Raw genomic sequence first — 19,271 nt, forward strand, 5'->3', positions numbered from 1 at the left:
ACTTCACCACTTTCACTGTGTGATGCTGAGCAAATCACTTAACTTCTTTTGCCTTGGTTTCCTCATCTGTCAAATGAGGAAAAATAATAGCACTTACCTCCCTGGGTTGGTGTATCATATAAAATAATATTTGTAAAGTGCATTATGAATCTTAAACCCCACTATAAATGCTAGCTATCATCATGATTATTAAGCTTTTAAGATAACCAGTGACAACTGGGAAGCACTGGATTTGGAGTCATACAACATAAATTTGAGTTCAGACTGTTTCTAAAAAACTTTGTTACTTTGGGTAAATCACCTATCTGAACCTGTTTTCTCATCCAACTTAAAAGGTTGTTCTGAATAATTTCTAAGGTATCTGCCTGCTCTAAATCCAATCATCTTCTGTTGTGCTGTAAAGAAAAACCTGAGCAGGAAGGCTCAAAAATAATTGCTGGTGACAGTACTAAATTAAATGAGTGTAGGACTCACTAGTGCCCTCCTCCTAGGGTCAGAGAAGTTCAAGTACTGCCTTATAACCTCTTTTTACCCAAAATGCTCATCCATCCCTCACTGTTTCCACTCATTTACACCTAGGTATAAAGGAGTCCTTCTGTGTGGACAGAGCTGGGAAAAGAGGTGTACGGTATCACAGCCTGTGAAACTTCTGCTCCTTCTAAGTCAGTTCATAGACTCAGAGCATTTAGAGGTAAGAAAGGGACCTTAGAATCTATTCGTTTAACAAAGGAGGCCCCGAGAAGGCTGGCCCAGGTTGTAGAGTGGGTATCTGAACTGAAATCCAGCGTTTCACCCAGCTACAAACATTAATTAGGCACCAGCTAACAAACAAGTAGTAAACACCTCCAAGGTATCCTCGGAGCAAAGAACCTGACACCTGGTGGGAGTTGTTTGTTTGTTTTTTTTAGTGAGGCAATTGGGGTTTAGTGACTTGCCCAGGGTCACACAGCTAGTAAGTGTTAAGTGTCTGAGGTCCTATTTGAACTCAGGTACTCCTGACTCCAGGGGCGGTGCTCTATCCACTGCGCCATCTAGCTGCCCCCTGGTGGGACTTTCCTTAATCCCAGTTGATTGATTTAAATTACACCATACGCCTAAAGTAATACATTAGCTGCATGCAGATTTTTCCTACCCATCTCCCAGTCAAATAATTCCAACTAATGTCTACACGGGAGTCTTTTTTATTCTTTTGCATGTTTTATTCACATTCTTCCCAGTCTGCCAAAGTACCGTGTACAAAGCAGGAGCTCAACAAAATTTGTTGAATGAACGCAGGAAAGAATACACTATTCTTTACGGATCCAAAACCTACCAGATGATCTTCGAGCTCTTCGGTCCAACAGACGGTGATTCCCGTCTCTATAAACAGCAACACAGGAGAAGGAATGTAGGAGGAGCTTAAAGAAGGCACCGACTTGGCCCCAAAGCCTGCCGGTTCGGGATAGTTTCCCTTTCGCGAAGGGGCGTGGCCAAGCGAAAAGCATGCGACCAATAGGATCTCAGGGTTGAAATGACGCGAGCAGTGGCAGTCCAATAGGAGGAGCATCGGCGTTGCTAAGCGGCAGTTGGCTTTTTTTTTTCCCTCCCGCGGGAGTGAGTCCCTGAAGATCTTGACCAGTGAGGCTCGGACCCTACATCTTTGCTCCAGGCGCCTTGAGATGTTTGCGGTCGAGACCGGAGCCTGGTGCACTGGACGTGAAATTCGGCCTTCGGATCGACGGAAGTGGGTAAAAGTACGTGTCTCCCTGGCTGCGAGCTTGGGAAGTTGACCTTGGATCTGAGAGTGAGAACGATCCAGCCCCGCCCCGAGATAGGCAGCCGGGATGAGGGGGCTTGGGGGGGAGGGGTCAGAAAAACGGGGCCTCCTCTCCCAGCCCTGATGTCTAGTACCCAAAAAATAACTTCTGGCCAGATCTTGGAGGAACCTTCTGCAAAATAAGAGAGTGGACTCCCAGGTCGTAAAGTTCTTGGATGCTTTTCGAGAATCCTATTGACTGGACCACCCAACCGAATGAATGGCAACTCCTTGAGAACTGGGACTAACTGCATCCTTTATAATGAAAAATAAACATTTATGAAACGTGTGCTATGTGCTGTACTTTGGGGATAGACATACAAAAGCAAAGACAATCCTTGCCCTCAAGGAGTGTACATTTAATACTTGGATCTCTGGACAAATCATTTACTCTAAGCTTCAGTTTCCTCCTCTGAAAAATGGGAATAATAGCACCTCCCTCCCAGGGTTGTGGTGAGAATAAAATAGAATATTTGTAAAGTGCTTTGCAAACTTTAGAGTGATGATAGTCGTCATCACCATCACCACCATCATGATCATCATCCAGAAAGTTACTAGGATAGTGAATGGGGCCATAGGGGAGTAGAGTCGCTGATATTAACTAACTTACGGCTTTTTAGACACAAGGTGGCAACAACATGCTACTCTTTTTTTTTTTTTTTTGCGGGGCAATGGGGGTTAAGTGACTTGCCCAGGGTCACACAGCAAGTAAGTGTTAAGTGTCTGAGGCCGGATTTGAACTCAGGTACTCCTGAATCCAGGGCCGGTGCTTTAACCACTGCGCCATCTAGTTGCCCCCAACATGCTACTCTTAAAAATTAAGTATAGAACACAATTTTTCTCCAATTCTGCTCTTAACCTCTCCTCACACCTTGAGCCTGGTATAGTGCTTTGCTCATAGTAAGTCCCTAATGTTATATTGAATTGATTCCTTACCGGTTCCAAAAGGAGAGAAATTTCATGGCTATAACTCATTGGTGAGAAAAAGAGCCCTTGACCATCCCACCCTTTTCATTTGAGTTTTTGATCCCCTTTCAGAGATCAACTAAAACTGAAGACAAAAATTTAAAAGCTAGACACAGTTCTGTTGCTCTCTAAATATATTTACCATTCTTTAGGTATTTGAAGCATGTGATGAAGATAAAAAAGGCTATCTAAGCAGAGAAGATTTTAAAGTTGCTGTAGTCATGCTGTTTGGGTACAAACCCTCAAAGGTACATTTTATTTTTTATTAATATACACTTAATGATGGAAAATATGCAGTAATATTATCTTGCCTTTGCTAAAAAGTAGTTTACAATATGAATCTAAGAATATTACAGATATTTAAGTACTGGTGTACAGGTAGCTAAACTTACGTGTCCAGAGAAGAACTTTGCCTACTTTATTAATGGTAGTCATTTACTTTAAACAAATACACTTTTGTTGATATCTTTAGTTTTTAATCTACATTTCCTAATGTTTCTCTATACCTATCCCTCCCACATGACAATCACTGAAAACAAAGTATAAAGAAAGGAAAAAAAACCTGGAAAAAGCCTGACGTTTATGTTGAGTATTTTACATCCAAAGGCCCTCACCTCTGCAAATAGATGGAAAGATGCCTTTTCATACCTCTTTATGAGGGCCATTATAACTTGGTCATTATAACTTGGCAGCATTCAGTCTCAGTTGTTCTGTTGCAATTCTTACTGTTTAAATGCCTGTAGTCATTATACATAAGGTTTCCCTGGCTCTGCTTACTTTACATTGTATTAATTTCTATCTTCCCAGGCTTCCCTAGATTCATCATATTCATTGTTCCTTAGACTACAGCAACATCCCATTCTGTTTAAGTATCACAACCTGTTTGGCTGTTTTCCAATCAAAGGGCATCTACTTTATTTCCAGTTCTTTGCTATGGAAACAAAATATGCTGCTTATAAATATGTCCAGGAGCCTTTATTTTTGTCATTGACCTTCTCAGGAATCTCTAATGAGTAAAAAGAATATAAGATTTCCTTTCTTAATTTCAGATTACTTTTTCAGAACTCCAGCATCACCATTAGTGCGCTAGCATGCTCATCTTTCCACATCCCTTCCAACATCGACTATCTTTTGTCACCATAGCCAATTTGCTGTTGTTTTATTTTGCCCACCTGTGTGAGAGTGTGTGTGTGTGTGTGTGTGTGTGTGTGTGTGTGTGTGTGTGTGTGTGTGTGTGTGTGTGTAAAACCATACTATGCATACTTCTCTTTATCACTTCTTTCTCTGGAAGTAGATGAAATCTTCCTTCATAGGTCCTTTGCAGTTGATTTGAATATTTACAATACTCAGAATAGCTTAGTCGTTCACAGTTATTCTTCAAACAATATTGCTGTTACTGTATACAATGTTCTCTTGGTTCTACTCATTTCACTCTTCATTCTTTCAGTAAGACTTTCTATGATTTTCTAAAATCAGTGTCTGTCCATCATTTCTTATAACACAGTAGTATCCCATCACAATCATATACCACAATTTCTTCAGGCATTCCCCATGATGAGCATCCCCTCACTTCCCAGTTCTTTGCCACCACAAAGAGAGCTGCTATAAATATTTTAGAACATAATAGGTTCTTTTCCTTTTTTCCTGATCACCTTGGGAAAGAGACCTAATATTTCTGAGTCAAAGGGTATATACAGTTTTATAACTCTTTGAGCACAATTCCAGATTGCTCTCCAAAATGGTATGCTTTACTCTCTTTGCTGATACAGATTACATACCCTTTTCAATTGAGTACATGATCTTCAAGACTTAGTATAAGAGGGGGAAAAAAAATCATCTTTTTCTGGCCATGGTGATGGGCCATTCTGAACCCAGAATCCTGATTTCCACTCCAGTGTTCTTTCTACTGTCAATCAATTAATCAACAAACATTTATTACTTATTATGTACCAGGCACTGTATTAGACACTAGATTCAAATATAAGATAGTCTTTGCCCCCAGGAGCATATATTCTATTGCTAATACATAAGGCAGCCTCTAGTAAAATTATTTTTTACTATTTAGTTCAGTGATCTCTAAACTTTTTTGATCAAATACTATCAGTGTAAATGTTTATAGAAAACACTTTGTTGTGTTTATGTATTTACAAGCATGTATATTAACAAAATGTACACAAAAATAGAAATTTTGAAAGTAATAAAACAATATTCAATCCTGGACTCAATAAGAAGCAACTGGAGTTTATTGAGTAGGTGAGTGATTGGCCAGACCACGATTGGGAAGATCACTTTGCTTGGTATTTGCCAGATAGATTAGAGGAGGAAGTGATTTGAAACAGGGAGGTCTATTGCTGAAGTCCTGGTAAGAGATGGAAAGCCCTGAAGTAGGGTGGGGCTTTGTCAGTCATCAAGCATTTATTAAGTATTTAATATGTGCCAGGGGCAGTGCTAAGTTCTTGGGACACAAAACAAAGCAAAAAAATGGTTCCTGCCCTCAAGGTGCTCACATTCTAATTGGAGAGACCACTAGTAAAAAGGTATGCATATAAGATATGTTGGTGTTGGTGTTTAGTTGTTTCCAGCTGTTCATGACTTCTTTTGGGGGTTTTCTTGGGAAAGATACTGGAGTGGCTGGCCATTTCCTTCTCCAGCTCATTTTACAGATGAGAAACCTGAGGCAAACAGGGTTAAGTGACTTGCCCAAGGTCACACAGCCAGTATGTTAGATCTGAACTCAGGAAGAGTCTTTCTGACTCTAGGTCCAGCACAGTGCCACCTAGCAGTGTTGATTAATAGAGGAGAAGGCCCTGAGAGGAACTGGAGGGACAGCGAGGATTATGAAGAGGACAGAACCAGCAAAGGCTTCTTGTAGAAGGTGGGATTTGAGCTGAGTCTTTGGGGAAGCCAGGAAGCCTGGGTAAAGAGGGATTGTATTTCAGGCTGGGGTGTTGGGGGTGGGACCAGTAAAACAGCCAGTGAAAAGCATATTGTTGAGAGGTGTTGTATTTTGTGCAAGCAAGAGCAAGCTAACCATTCAGTATGGCTGGATTACTGAGTATGTGGGAGGGAACAAAGTATAAGAAGACTGGAAGCTTTTATATCTGATCCTGGTGGTAAGATGGAACTGTTATGGGCTCATAGCACCTCAGAAGTTCTCTGGGGGCACATCAAAGAACCTGCTCCTTGAGAAACTTAAACCAAAGGACAGACACACTTAAAAAGATAAGTGGAACCAGATCAGAATGAGCTAGTTCCAGGACTCCCACCCTTCATTCCATTCTCCCTCACCCCTGAGGAGATGAATTTGGGTGAGGCTGCTGCCTTTGTGGTGGGAGGAGGAGCAGAGAGATGGCTTGAAGAGATCCTCAGCCACCCCTCACCCAATTCCCCCAGCCACCACCAGTGGGGGATAGTCCTCCCTCACTAAGGGAACTTTCCACAGTCAGATGGTCACCCCCATCAGTCCTCTATAAAAGTATCTGCCTGTCTCCTGCTTGAGGAGATTGGTATCTCAGAGCCATGCCTCTGTGCCATGCCTTTCTCCCCATGAGAAGTCCAAGGATTTCTCTCTTGGTTTCCCTTCCCCAGCCCCTAAATAAACTGTTACCTTATTCTATTGGTTTTGTGTACATGAGGGTATAATTCTTTAAGGAGGAATTCCTAAGGATCCCAACTCCTAGCCCAAACCCCCTACCCTATTTTCCCCATGACAGAACCACCAGAGTTAACTGAGTGGGGGCATAGGGTTGGGCGGGGAATTTAAAGTGCTCGGACACATCCTTTAGGAAAAACTTTGGTCGATGAGTGAAGGATGGGTTGGTATGAGGCAGATTTGAGGCAGTGGGAACAAGCAGAATGCTACTCCAATAGTCCACGGTGAATGTCTGTAACAGGGAGGTGGCAGTGTGAGTGACCAGAAGGGGACATATATGACAACTTATGAGGGCAGAAACAACTCAGCGATTGATTGTAAATGTGGGATGTTAGTGATAGATGAAGGATGACACTGAGGTTGGCAGTCTGGGTAGTTGTGAAGATAGTGATGCCCTCAACAGTAATAGAGAAGTTCAGAAGAGGGAAAGGTTTTGCAGGAAAGGATAATAAGTTCTGTTTCAGACACATTGAGTTTGAGATGCTTATAAAATGTCTGGTCCGAGATGTCCAAAAGGCAGGGAGTTGGTCATGTGGGACTGGAGCTAAGGGTGGTTATTTAGATATGGGAATCATTTGCATAGACATGACAATGAAGGGCTTGAGAGCTGAACACCAAACAAGGTAATTTGGAGGGAAAAGAGAATATACTCCCTTCTCTCCTCTGATCCTGCCAGTATAGGGGTGATAATCTGTGAACAAACCAAGAGGTAGCAGGATTAGAAATTGTGTTCTGATCAGCTAAAGGAATTTTAGAGTTTATAAAAGTGGATGTAGAACATTTGTGGGTGATGTGTGTGAGGGAAAAACAATCCTCTTCTCAATAATTCTTGGGAACTCAGTAGCGATGTGACAAAGGCTCTTTTATTTCTTTCTTGTGAGAAGGGGGCTCGCAGGCCCTGTTTTAAACCTTAGTTCCTAGCACAATTGGAGCCTCCCCTTTTTCATCATTGGTCCAATTACTCAAGGGTTACAATCTATGTGCAAAAAGTAGCTAATCAGAACGCAGTATTCCCATCCCTCTTCCTTATATGGGCATAACTCAGGAGTGGACTTTATTGAGACCAGGGCTCCTTTAACCATGTGATTTTGTTAGCCAGAGGGGGAGGAGAGGTTCTGAGATCTTTGTCCTAAAAACAGGTCAGGAGGAGTATGATTGACTGTTATATCCCCATTGAGAGGAGACAACTACCCATTTTCCCACGTGTGCATCCTGTGGGACCCACTCTTTCCCATCTAAATGAAAACTGGAGATAGGAGTGGGCGAGTTGGGAAGAGAGTTTACACACGAGTACTACCATGAAGTACTTTGATAGATGGTATGGGATATGCTAAGGGGGAAGTGGAGAGGTGGGTTTTCCAATGGCATCTGCCAAGCTGTTGCTATGGATCCTGAAGAGGAGTTGAATTATAACTGTCCTAAAGGATCCTGGGGAAGATTGGGAGCCTGCTCAGTGGAGGGGAGGGGAGAGAATGCAGGAGTGTTGGGAAATGAGGATAGAGACACGATTATTTTAGAAATAAGACCAACAATTGGCTCTTATGGTGAAGGTGAAATGTGAACCACGTTCCAACCCTCCAGTTGAATGATCTCATGCTTCTTTAGGTGAAGCCACAACCTAAATTGGAAGACTGCTGACTTAGTAAATAAATAGAGAGCTGCCTGAAGGCCCAGAAAGGAAAGCTCTTGACACCAAAGTCTTCCCCACTGTGGGATGATTCAACATCACAACCTAATGTAGTTTATTCATGTAAATGACATAAGGACAATGCATTACCATCTGCTTTGCCATTGCACCCTAAGGACCTCTGCTGAATCCTTTTATACATGTTCTCACTCGTTTTTAGAACGGGAGCTTTTCCGTTTGCATCCTCAGTTCTTATCACAGTTCTTTGCACATAGTAGGTTCTTAACAAATGCCTTTCCTTTCATTAAAAAAAAAAGGGAAATAAAGAGCTAGCCTTAAAGCCAGGAAGACCTAGGTTAAGTAAACCCTGACCTTTGACATATACTGTGTGATGATGGAAGGGGGAGAAGGGGGTGGGAGAAGGGTATTCCTTTCTGGGACTTCTCTAATTTAAGTATTCCTTAAAGTCCTTAACCAAGACACAAAGATCTACAGAAAACTATTTTTCTCCTTTGAGTTCTCTTTCTGAATTCTCTACATTCTGTTTCATTAATTTATTTTTCTATATTTCCCCAGTATAAGACAATTTTTATAACTATCATTTTATAGTACATTTTGAAATCTTAAAGGATAAGTCCCCCTTCCTTTGATATTATTGCCTACTTTTCCATATGAAATGATGACATCTAATTCTACTAAATAAGCTATTGGTATTTTGACTCATGCTGCTTTAAATGTGTAAATTAGTTTGGGGATTATTAGCATTTTTATTGTAGTGCTTCACAGTGGTATGTGAGTTACTTAGGAGAAGTGATTATATTTATAAGATTCCATTTCCTGACAGCAGTAGCCATACTTCTGCTAATACCAGACTGACTCAGAAGGCTCCTCTTGACCAAATAAAAGCAGATTGTGCTGGTTTCACCACCTTTAGTTAGTTCTCTATCGGTTGCATTCTGGGTTTCATGCTGGGATTTGTGCTATAAGTACATGTTTCATTGCTCTCTTCTGCTCAATTTTAAATTCTTTGGTTTGGAGAATAGGTATTAGTGCAAGGAAACATGAGAATTGTAGCTCTTAAAAAGCCTCCTTTAATGACAGAGACATTGCAATGACTATAGAAGGTCAAGCATTTCAAGACTCAAGCCCCACAATGAAACAGGAAAAGGTAGGCCAAAAGACAAAAGTGTAGTGGAAAATGGAAACAGCCCTAACAAACTATTAGTCCTCATCTATCAGGTTCCTTCTGCAGGTACCTCCTCCTTTACCCTGTCTCAAGGGCTGAATTGGCCTTCCTCCATACCAAGGCCCTCTTCCTTACCCTCTACTTAATTCAAACAATCCCATTCCATCCCTTCTCCAGCAGATTGCTCCTCTGTCATCCCCACTCTCTCGCTTCTTTTCTTTTCTTTTTTTGTGGAGCAATAAAGGTTAGGTGACTTGCCCAGGGTCACACAGGTAGTAAGTGTCAAGTGTCTGAGGTTAGATTTGAACTCAGGTTATCCTGAATCCAGGGCCGGTGCTCTATACACTGCATCATCCAGCTGCCTCACTCTCACTTATTTTCAATCTCTCCCTCTCTACTGGCTTATTCTCTATCATCTATAAACATGACCTTGCCTCTTCCAGCCTCAGAAAACCCTCACTTGATTCTTCCGTATGTAAAGAATTAATTGTTATTTGAGGTTTTTATGCCTCGGCGTGCCCAATTAAAAATTGGTCCCCACACGTACCTGCTTTCATCTTATAGCTCTTGCCCTTTGTGGCTGGACTTGAAAAGATCATCTACAATGGGTGCCTCAACTTTCTCTCCTCACACTCTTCTTATCTCCTTACAGTCTGTCTTCCAGCCTTATCATTCCACTGAAACTGTTCTCTCCAGGGACACAAGGGATCTCTTAGTTGCCAAATCCAGTGCCAAATCTCTCCTTCCTCATTCTCTTTAAACTGCAGCCTTTGTTAATCATTCTCTTCACCTTGATACTCTCTTCTCTCTAGGGTTTTGGGACACCACTAGCTACAAGTTCTCCTCCTACCTCTCTGACTGTTCTGTAGTCTTTGCTGAATCTTCCTCCATATCATGCCCTTTAACCTTAAATCTCCCACAGAGTTGTGTCCTAGGCCCTCTTCTCTCCTCCTTTTATACTATAGGGTGGGCCAAAATTGACAAAAGAATCTGATATTTTAATAACTTTTTGAAAACTATTTTCAAATAATTTATACAATTTACAAGATTTGATTTTTCACACATAATCTAAATTCATTTCCTATATAGACTGTATATAATGGTATGGAATTGTAAATGAAAAACAGAAAACAAAGAAGTTATTAAAAATAACACCATAGGAAAATGCCCGGAGCAGCAAAACTCACTGAAGAATGTGCTGAAATCATCTTCTAACCAAGAACGGCTTGGAAGGTCAGAAGGAGGGAGCTGCTGTGCTGATACAGGAGTAGAGCCCAACCCCACAGTCACCCTGACACAGATCCAGTCTCAGGAAGGCCTCACCAGAGAAGGAGACCCCCAGAGCCTCTGAATCAGCTGAAGTGCCAGTGTCATCTGAAACTAAGCTCACAGTCTGGTGAGAGGGCTGAGCCCTGGGCAGGGGGGAGACTACAGGGGTCTATGCTGGTGCTGAGGCAGAACTTGGATTTTTCACCCCTTCTGAGAACCAGGAGGTAGGCTTGAGTAGCAGTGGCCCAGGTAGGGATGGGGCACAGGCTCATTCAGAGCTAACAACCACAACACACAAAGCTGGTTGATTAGCAAGTTGGTCTGGGGTCACCTATGGACCAGGGAACAGGCCAGACAGTGAAGAACCTAATCCTCCTTAAATCATACCACCTGGGACTTCTTAAGCTTGGGATACTGCAGCCTGGAAACAGTGCCCCACTTTAAGGAGCTAAAAGTCAAGTAAAAGAAAGACAAGATGAGCAGACAAAGAAAGGTGAGGACCATAGAAAGTTTCTTCAGTGACAAGGAAGACCAAGGTGGACCCTCAGAGGAAGATGTCCACATCAGGGCACCTATATCTAAAGCTTCCAAGAAAAATATGAATTGGTCTCAGGCCATAGAGGTGCTCAAAAAGGACTTTGACGATAAAGTTAGAGAGGTGGAGGAAAAAATGGAAAGAGAAATGAGGGTGATACAGGAAAGACATGAGAAAAAAGTCAAATTGGCCAAATGGAAAAGGAGGTACAAAAGCTCTCTGATGAAAATAATTGCCTAAGAATTAGGATTGAACAAATGGAAGCCAGTGACTTTATGAGAAACCAAGACACAATAAAGCAAATCCAAATGAATAAAAAAATAGAGGGCAACGTGAAATATCTTCTGGGAAAAACTGCTGACCTGGACAATAGGTCCAGGAGAGATAATTTGAAAATTATTGGTCTACCTGAAAACCATGATCAAGGAAAGAGCTTAGACATCATCTTCCAAGATATTCTCAGGGAAAATTGCCCTGAAATTCTAGAAGCAGAAGCTAAAATAGAAATTGAAAGAATCCACCAATTACCTCCAGAAAGAGATCCCAAAAGGAAAACTCCTAGGAATATTACAGCCAAATTCCAGAGCTCTCAGGTCAAGGAGAAAATATTGCAAGCTGCCAAAAAGAAAGAATTCAAGTACTGTGGAGCCTCAGTCAGGATAGCACAAGATCTAGCAGCTTCTACATTAAAGGACTGGAGGGCATGGAATATGATATTCCAGAGGGCAAAGGAAATGGAATTATAACCAAGAATCACCTACCTAGCAAAACTCAGCATAATCTTTCAGCGGAAAAAATGGGACTTTAATGAAAAAGAAGACTTTCACATATTTGTGATGAAAAGACCTGAACTGAATGGCAAATTTGACTTTCAAATACAAGACCCTAGAGAACCATAACAAATTGGAGCTGGGGGACATACCTGGGGTTGTACAGTGGGCGACTGTCTTGTGTCTGAGGCCGGGTGTTGGCTGGGATCCCCCTGGGTCCAGGGGTGATGCTTTGTCCACTGTGTCACCTAGCTAGGTGATGACATCTTTAGGGTTAAATTGAGGGGTGAAGGGAATGCACTGGGGGAGGGGGAAGGGCAGAGGTGAAATCCTACATGAAAGAAACAGGAAAAGGCTTATGGAGTAGGGGAAGAGATGGGAGAGGAGCAGGGCAGTAAATGAATTTTACACTCTTCAAAAAAGGCTCAAAGACCTTAAACTCATCAGAGCTGCTTCAAGGAGGGACTAACACACACACCCATCTGGGTAGAATAATCTATTTAATCTGGGCAGTAAATGAGCCTAACACTCCTCAGAATTGGTTCAGAGACCTTAATCTCATTATAATTGGCTCAAGGAGGGAATAATGTACACCCTCAATTGGGTAGACTAATCTCTCTAACCCTGCAGGAAAATAGGAGGGGAAGGGGATAAAGAGGGAGGGGCAAAAGAAGGAAGGGCAGAGTGGGGGAGGGGACAGAGAATCAAATCCCTTTTGAAGAGTGATAGGATGAAAGAAGATGGATAATAGACTAGATATCATGGGGAATAGGATGGAAGGGGAAAAGTTAACAATAGTAATCATGAAAAAGAGAAAAGGGGGGGAAATTGTACAAAAAATATTTATAGCAACTCTTGGTGGAGGCTAAGAATTGAGAATCAAGGGAATGTCCATCAATTGAGGAATGATGGAAAAAGCTGTGCTATATGATTGTAGTAGAATGGTCTTGTGCTACAGGAAATGAAAACAGGATGATCCCTGAAAAACCTGGAAAGACTAATGAACATCAGTGTATAGTGAAGTGAGCAGAGCTGGGAGGACATTGTGCATAGTGACAGCAGTATTGTTCAAAGAGCAATTGTGAATGATTTAACTACTCTCAGCAATGCAATGATCCAAGACAATGCCAAAGAACTAATGAGGAAGCTTACTATGCACCCCCATAGAAAGAACTGATAAAAAGAACACTTGGTGGATTGTACAAATATAACCTGGTTGCGAATTTGTGGAGGGGGGAGGAAAGGGAGGGAGGGAGAAAAATTTGGAACTCTAAATCTTATGAAAATGAATGTTGAAAACTACCCTTACATGTAACTGGAAAAAATAAAATAAATGTTTGTTTCTTAAAAAAAAAAGAAGAAGAAGTTATTAAAACCCTTCATGACTTTTGGCCCACATTGTACTTCTCTTGGTGATCTCAGCAGTGCCCATAGATTTAATTAACATCTTTATGCCAACAATTCTCAAATCTCTGACCTCCAGTCTCCTATCTCCAACTGCTTATCAGACATCTCCAACTGGATGTGTAAAACAGTACTCATTATCTTTCCCTCTAAATCCTCCCCATCTCCTGCCTTCCCCATTACTGATGAGGGCAACACCATATTCCCAGTCCCTCAGACTCACAACTTAGGTGTCATCCTTGACTCCTCCTTATCTCTCACCTTCCATATCCAAGCTGTTGCCAAGGCCTGTCAGTTTCACTTTTACACCATCTCTCAAATTCTTCTCCTCCTCTCCTGTGACACTGCTACCCCCTCTGGTGCAGGCCCTCATTGTCTCATGCCTGAATTATTACAAAAGCTTCATGGTAGATCTGCTTGTCTCAACTCTCCCCACTGCAGTCTATCCTCCATCGAGTCACCAAAGTGATTTTCTTAAAAGTGCAGGTTTGGGGGCAGCTAGGTGGCATAGTGGATAAAGCACCAGTGCTTTATCAGACACTTGACACTTACTAGCTGTGTGACCTTGGGCAAGTCACTTAACCCTCATTGCCCTGCCCAAAGAAAGAAAAACGTTTTACCATGTTATTCCCATAATAAACTGTAGTGTCTCCCAATCACCTCCAGGATCGAGTGCAAAATCCTCTGGCATTCAAACTCCTTCATAATCTAGCTCCCTCAAACCTCTCCAGTCTTCTTGCATCTTATTCCCCAACACAGACTCTTCAATCCAGTGACACTGGTCCCCTTGCTTTTTGGTGAACAAGACACTCCATCACTCAGGCATTTTCTCTGGCTATCTCCCATGCCTCAAATGTTCTCCCTTCTCATCTTTATTTACTGGCTTTCAGTAAGTCCCAGCTGAAATCCTAGCTTCTACAGGAAGCCTGTTCCAATCCCTTTTATTTCTAGTGCCTTCTTTTTCTTATTTATTTCTTATTTATCCTGTGTGTAGTCCATTTGTACATATTTGTTGGTTTGTCTCTCGCATTAGATTGTGAGCCCCTTGCATGCAGGGAATATCTTTTGCCTTTTTTGTATCCCCAGTACTTAGCGCAGTACCTGGTACATAGTAGGTGTTTAATAAATGTTTGTTGACTGACAAACTTGCTGTGAAACAATCAAATTAATCTTCAACTAACAAGCAAAGATCTTCAGAGGGAACAGATTTAATGAAATTCTTAGAGATTCAGTAACACCTTACAGGCCTACACCCTATCACATATCACAAAAGGTTAAGATATTTTTCCATATGGTAGAGACAAACATGCTTCAGTGGCCTAGGAACTTGCCTTCTTTAAATTGAAAATTTATGGGCTAAAATCAAGACTGGAATTGGAAAAATAGACTGCTCATGAAATGCATGTGTAGTAATTATCCAGTGTGTTTTCAAGAGAAGAATTAAAGAATATATATTTATATAAATCTTGTGTACTCAGTGCAAGATTATGTAAAACAACTGATTGCAGAAAAGGAGGTCATATTGCATATCAAATTTTTTTTAAAATGTAAAGTTTTACGAGATTTATCCTATAAGTCTAAATTTAGTTTACTTTGTCCCAGTTAATTTGCAAACCACTGTAGCTAAATATGATTGTGTTATTTTCTTGATTTCATTTTAAATGTTCTACTATGTTCTACTTGTGCATATTTTATTTAATAGTTTTACATAAATATTCTTTAATTATGTTAAAGAGGCATAGGGAGGGATGGTCAACAGGGTGTTAAATTTGGGAGTCAGAAAGACCTTGGTTTATATTTACTTCTAACAGTTATTGGCCATCATGAACTTGATTGTCCTACTTAGGCATGAAAATAACAAATATGCATGGATTTCCTCAGTTGAGGCTTACCACAACTGCATGATATTATTGGCACTTTAGGTATTTTTATACCTGTTTAACAGGTGAGCTAATAAGCTTAGGGAAATTAAGTGTTATGCCTGAGGCCACTGGAAAATATTGGGGGGGGGGTCTTCCCTGTCTCCAAATGCAACATTTCTCCCAATGTCATGCTACCTTTCATTTAAATCCCATTTGCCTAATAGAAGGAACCTGGTAAGCTATTATCTTTCTTTAGTTTTGGGCCTCCTGACTGATAAGCATTCATCTTCACCTTTCATGGTCTCAGACTTATTGTGCAACTTCCTACCATCTCTAAAGAAAGAAAGGAAACAAGCACTTGAGTGTTGCAGATACACAGAGAGTTGAAATAAAGGGCTAGAACAAAGTCTGTTAAGCTTTAGTTGAAGTGAAGAGAGCAGGGTGGCATCATGATCTGAAACAAAGCAAAAGCAAAAATAAATCTAACTGAAAGATAATCACTGATACTCTATTTTGCTAAAAGGTACCATAGACAATGATATCAAAAAATTGTATAGCAAGTTTCTCTGATAAAGGCCTTATTTTCTCAAATATATAGGGAATTGAGTCAAGTTTATAAAAAGAAGTCATTTCCTATTTGATAAACGATCAAACAAATGAACAGTTTTCAGAAGAAGAAATCAAAGCTACCTATAGTCATATGAAAAATACTGTAAATCACCATTGATTAGAGAAAAGCAAATTAAAACAACTCTGAGGTATCACCTCACACATATTAGAAATGACAAATGCAGGAGAGGATGAGGGAAAATAGGTATATTCATGAACTATTGGTGGAACAGTGACCTGACCCAATCATTCTGGAGAACAATCTGAAACTATGCCCAAAGGGCTATAAAATTTTCCATACCCTTTGACCCAAGCAATACCACCACTACGTTTGTACCCCAGAGAGATCAAAGAGAAAGAAAAGGGACCTTTGTAAAAAATATTTATAGCAGCTCTTTTTGTTCTGGCAAAGAATTGGAAATTGAAGAGATGCTCATCAGTTGGGGAATGGCTGGAGAAGATGTGGCATATGATTGTGATGGAGTACTACTGTGCTATGAGTAATGACGAGGGGGTTGGTTGCCAAAAAACAAAAAACAAAACGAAAAAACCATGGCAAGACCCACATGAACTAATGAACAGTGAAATGAGAAGAACCAGGAGATCATTGTGCACAGTAATAGCAATGTTGTAATGATAATCAACTGGGAAAGACTTGGCTACTATGATCCATACAATGATCCTGGATAATTCTGAAGGACTCATGATGAAAACGCTATCTACCTCCAAGGGAACTGATGAGCTCTGAGTGCAGACTGAAGTATAATTTTCTGGCTTTTTCTTTCTTTTTGCTACATGGCTAATCTGGAACTATGTTTTGCGTGGTTTTACAAGTATAATTGATATCCTATTGTTTGCCTTCTCAGTGAGTAGGGAATGAGATAGGAGGGAGAGAGGGAGTCTGGAACTCAAAATTTAAAAAGAAAAGAATAATAAAAATTCCTTAAAGCAGGGATAGTTTTTGCTTTTTCTTGTATTCCCAGCACTTAGCATAGTATCTAGCATGTAGTAAACATTTAATAAATGTTCATTTGTTTTTTAAAGTAATATCCTACAATGGGTTATATCTTTACTATCTTTTGGTGGGGGGGGGGGCAGTGAGGGTTAATTCACTTGCCCAGGGTCACACAGCTAGTGTCAAGTGTCTGAGGCCCGATTTGAACTCAGGTCCTCCTGAATCCAGGGCGGGTGATTTATCCACTGCGACACCTAGCTGTCCCCATATTGTTACTATCTTAAAATTCACTAAAAGATAGAACAACAACAAAAAGCATCTTTAAATCTAGCTTTCATTTCTCCAATGATTTGGGGTTTGTTTTTTTTAATTCTCTCTTTTATTTAACCTTTTGATTTTCTTAACAATGATAATTTTGGCTTAATTTTTTTTTTCAAATGCCAATATCCTGAATTGTTTCTTTTTCCATCTGTGTTACTTCTGGGATAGTATTAAGGCACAGTGCCCTGTTGGATAGAGTGCCAAGCCTGGAGTCAGGAAGATCTGAGTTCAAATCCAGCCTCAGCTACTTCCTAGCTATGTGGCCCGGGACAAATCACTTAACCCTGTTTGCCTCAGTTTCCTTATCTGTAAAATGAGCCAGAGAAAGAAATGGCAAACTACTCTACTATCTTTGATAAGAAAGAATCAGACACAAGTGAACAATTACACAGTGTTTGTTACATGGTAGGCTCTTAGTAAATGCTATTTGATTAATGATCAAATGGTACTTTAACTGCTTCACTTGCAGCATTTTATATATATATATGTGTGTATGTATATGTACACACACACATATAGTGGGGGGAGGCAATGAGGTTAAGTGACTTGCCCAGGGTCACACAGCTAGTTAAGTGTTAAGTGTCTGAGGCTGGATTTGAACTCTGGTCCTCATAGTGCTTTATCCACTATGCCACCTAGCTGCCCCCTGTGCATATATATATATATTTAACTGTATCACTACATTTCTTCATTTTGATCATTTTCTCTTTTTATTATTTTTATTTTATTGTGGTCTTTAAAAAAGCGATTTCTCTTTTCTTTCTCATGCTTTTTCATGGTTATGTGAGTGGTCTATCTCCCTTTGGACATCTTAGTGCATAGCTTGATAGCCAGGCCTTTCTTCATTCAACCATTTTACCTCTGTTGGATTGCTCACCTTATGAAATTAGCCACATTCTCACATATATGATAGTCAGACAGAGACTATATTACAAATTCAGAGGGCTAAATAAATGTTGCACAGTGGGTTGAAAAATTCATGGTGGAGGAAGTTTCAAGTGTTATCAGGGTTCAAATAACTTAAAAATAAACATTCTGGAGAACATATTAAAAGTTTTCTTTAAACGGGACTCTTCTCTTAAAGTAATGCCAAACTAAATGTTATCTACGGCTCTTTCATTAACTGTTGAATTATCTGGTATAAATTAGTTGTGAATAATAAAGAATAAGTAACCCAAGAAATGGTATAGTGAAAGGAAGTCTGGCTTTAGAATTGGAATTTGGGTTCAGATTTCAGCTCTGTTATTAGCTGTGGAACTCTAGACAAGTTATTTTATCCTCCACACTGAAATTTTCTCACCTGTAAAATGAGGGGGTTATATGTCTACAATCCCTTTCAAACTTTAAATCTTAAGATCATAAATGTGGTCCTTTAGGTTGTACCTAAAAATATTGTTTCTGGGGCAGCTAGGTGGTGCAGTGGATAAAGCACTGGCTCTGGATTCAGGAGGACCTGAGTTCATACTCTGACTCCAACACTTGACACCAACTGTGTGACCCTGCTCAAATCACTTAACCCTCATTGCCCCGGGGGGAGGCGGGGGGGGGGGGAGGGAGTTGTTTCTTCAGTTATTCTCTACTCTCCCCATTGGTGCCCTACCTTTGCCCCAAATCAAACAGTGAAGGAGTCATGCAATTGGCAGCCCCCATCTCAAAATTTTCAAAATGAAGAGAAATGTACTCTCACATTCTTTTTTTTTTTTAGAAATGTACTAAACTGAAGCTAGAAGGAGAAGGAAAAAAATGGAAAGATCTCCATACAATTAAGGCCTTCTGAAGTAGCAATGGAGGGCCAAGTGCCTGAATCTTCCATGCCCCAGTGCCCTAGCTAGCACCCTGGGCACAACCAGGACAATCAACTTCATGGGTTTGGGTTTTAAACTTTAGCTGTAGTAGCTTTTTCCCTGTCTGGGCACATGAACAAAGGGGAAAAACATGAATGGAGGACCTTGTCCCCCAAGAATCTCTTAACTTCAGAGCTAACTGGCAGGGTAGGAACTTCATTTAAAAAACAACAACAAACAAAAAACAACCTTACTATAATCAGTCCTCTCCCTGTGAAATTTAAGCAAGGATCAGTATTCCCCAATTTAAGGTGGTTGAGACACCCTACCACCCAGGCTTCAGAGTCTGTGCAGGGGAAAAATGGACTGACTGTGGGAGCATGAGGGTTCAAACAATGAGCCTGAGTTTTAAAGTAACAGGAATAGGAGAAAAAGTATAAGAAAGAGAGCCTGTTGTAGCCCAACTATAGTTTTCCCTTCCACATTTCTACTTTCCCCATCGCAATTTCAATATATTACAGGTCAGCATGATAAAT

General features: G+C 40.6%; 1 protein-coding gene across 1 annotated transcript in view; it reads left to right on the forward strand.

The window, feature by feature from the left end:
• The first annotated feature begins 1,520 nt into the window (after positions 1-1,520).
• Positions 1,521-19,271, forward strand: part of EFCAB11 (EF-hand calcium binding domain 11) — a 159,508-nt gene continuing 141,757 nt past the window's right edge. The window contains exons 1-2 of the mRNA XM_043988372.1: positions 1,521-1,733; positions 2,914-3,009. Of these exons, the coding sequence (XP_043844307.1) occupies positions 1,659-1,733; positions 2,914-3,009 (171 nt within the window). The 5' untranslated portion in view covers positions 1,521-1,658. The remainder of the gene's footprint in view (positions 1,734-2,913; positions 3,010-19,271) is intronic.

The sequence above is a fragment of the Dromiciops gliroides genome, chromosome 2 (genome assembly GCF_019393635.1).
Source record: "Dromiciops gliroides isolate mDroGli1 chromosome 2, mDroGli1.pri, whole genome shotgun sequence".
Classification (NCBI taxonomy): domain Eukaryota; kingdom Metazoa; phylum Chordata; class Mammalia; order Microbiotheria; family Microbiotheriidae; genus Dromiciops; species Dromiciops gliroides.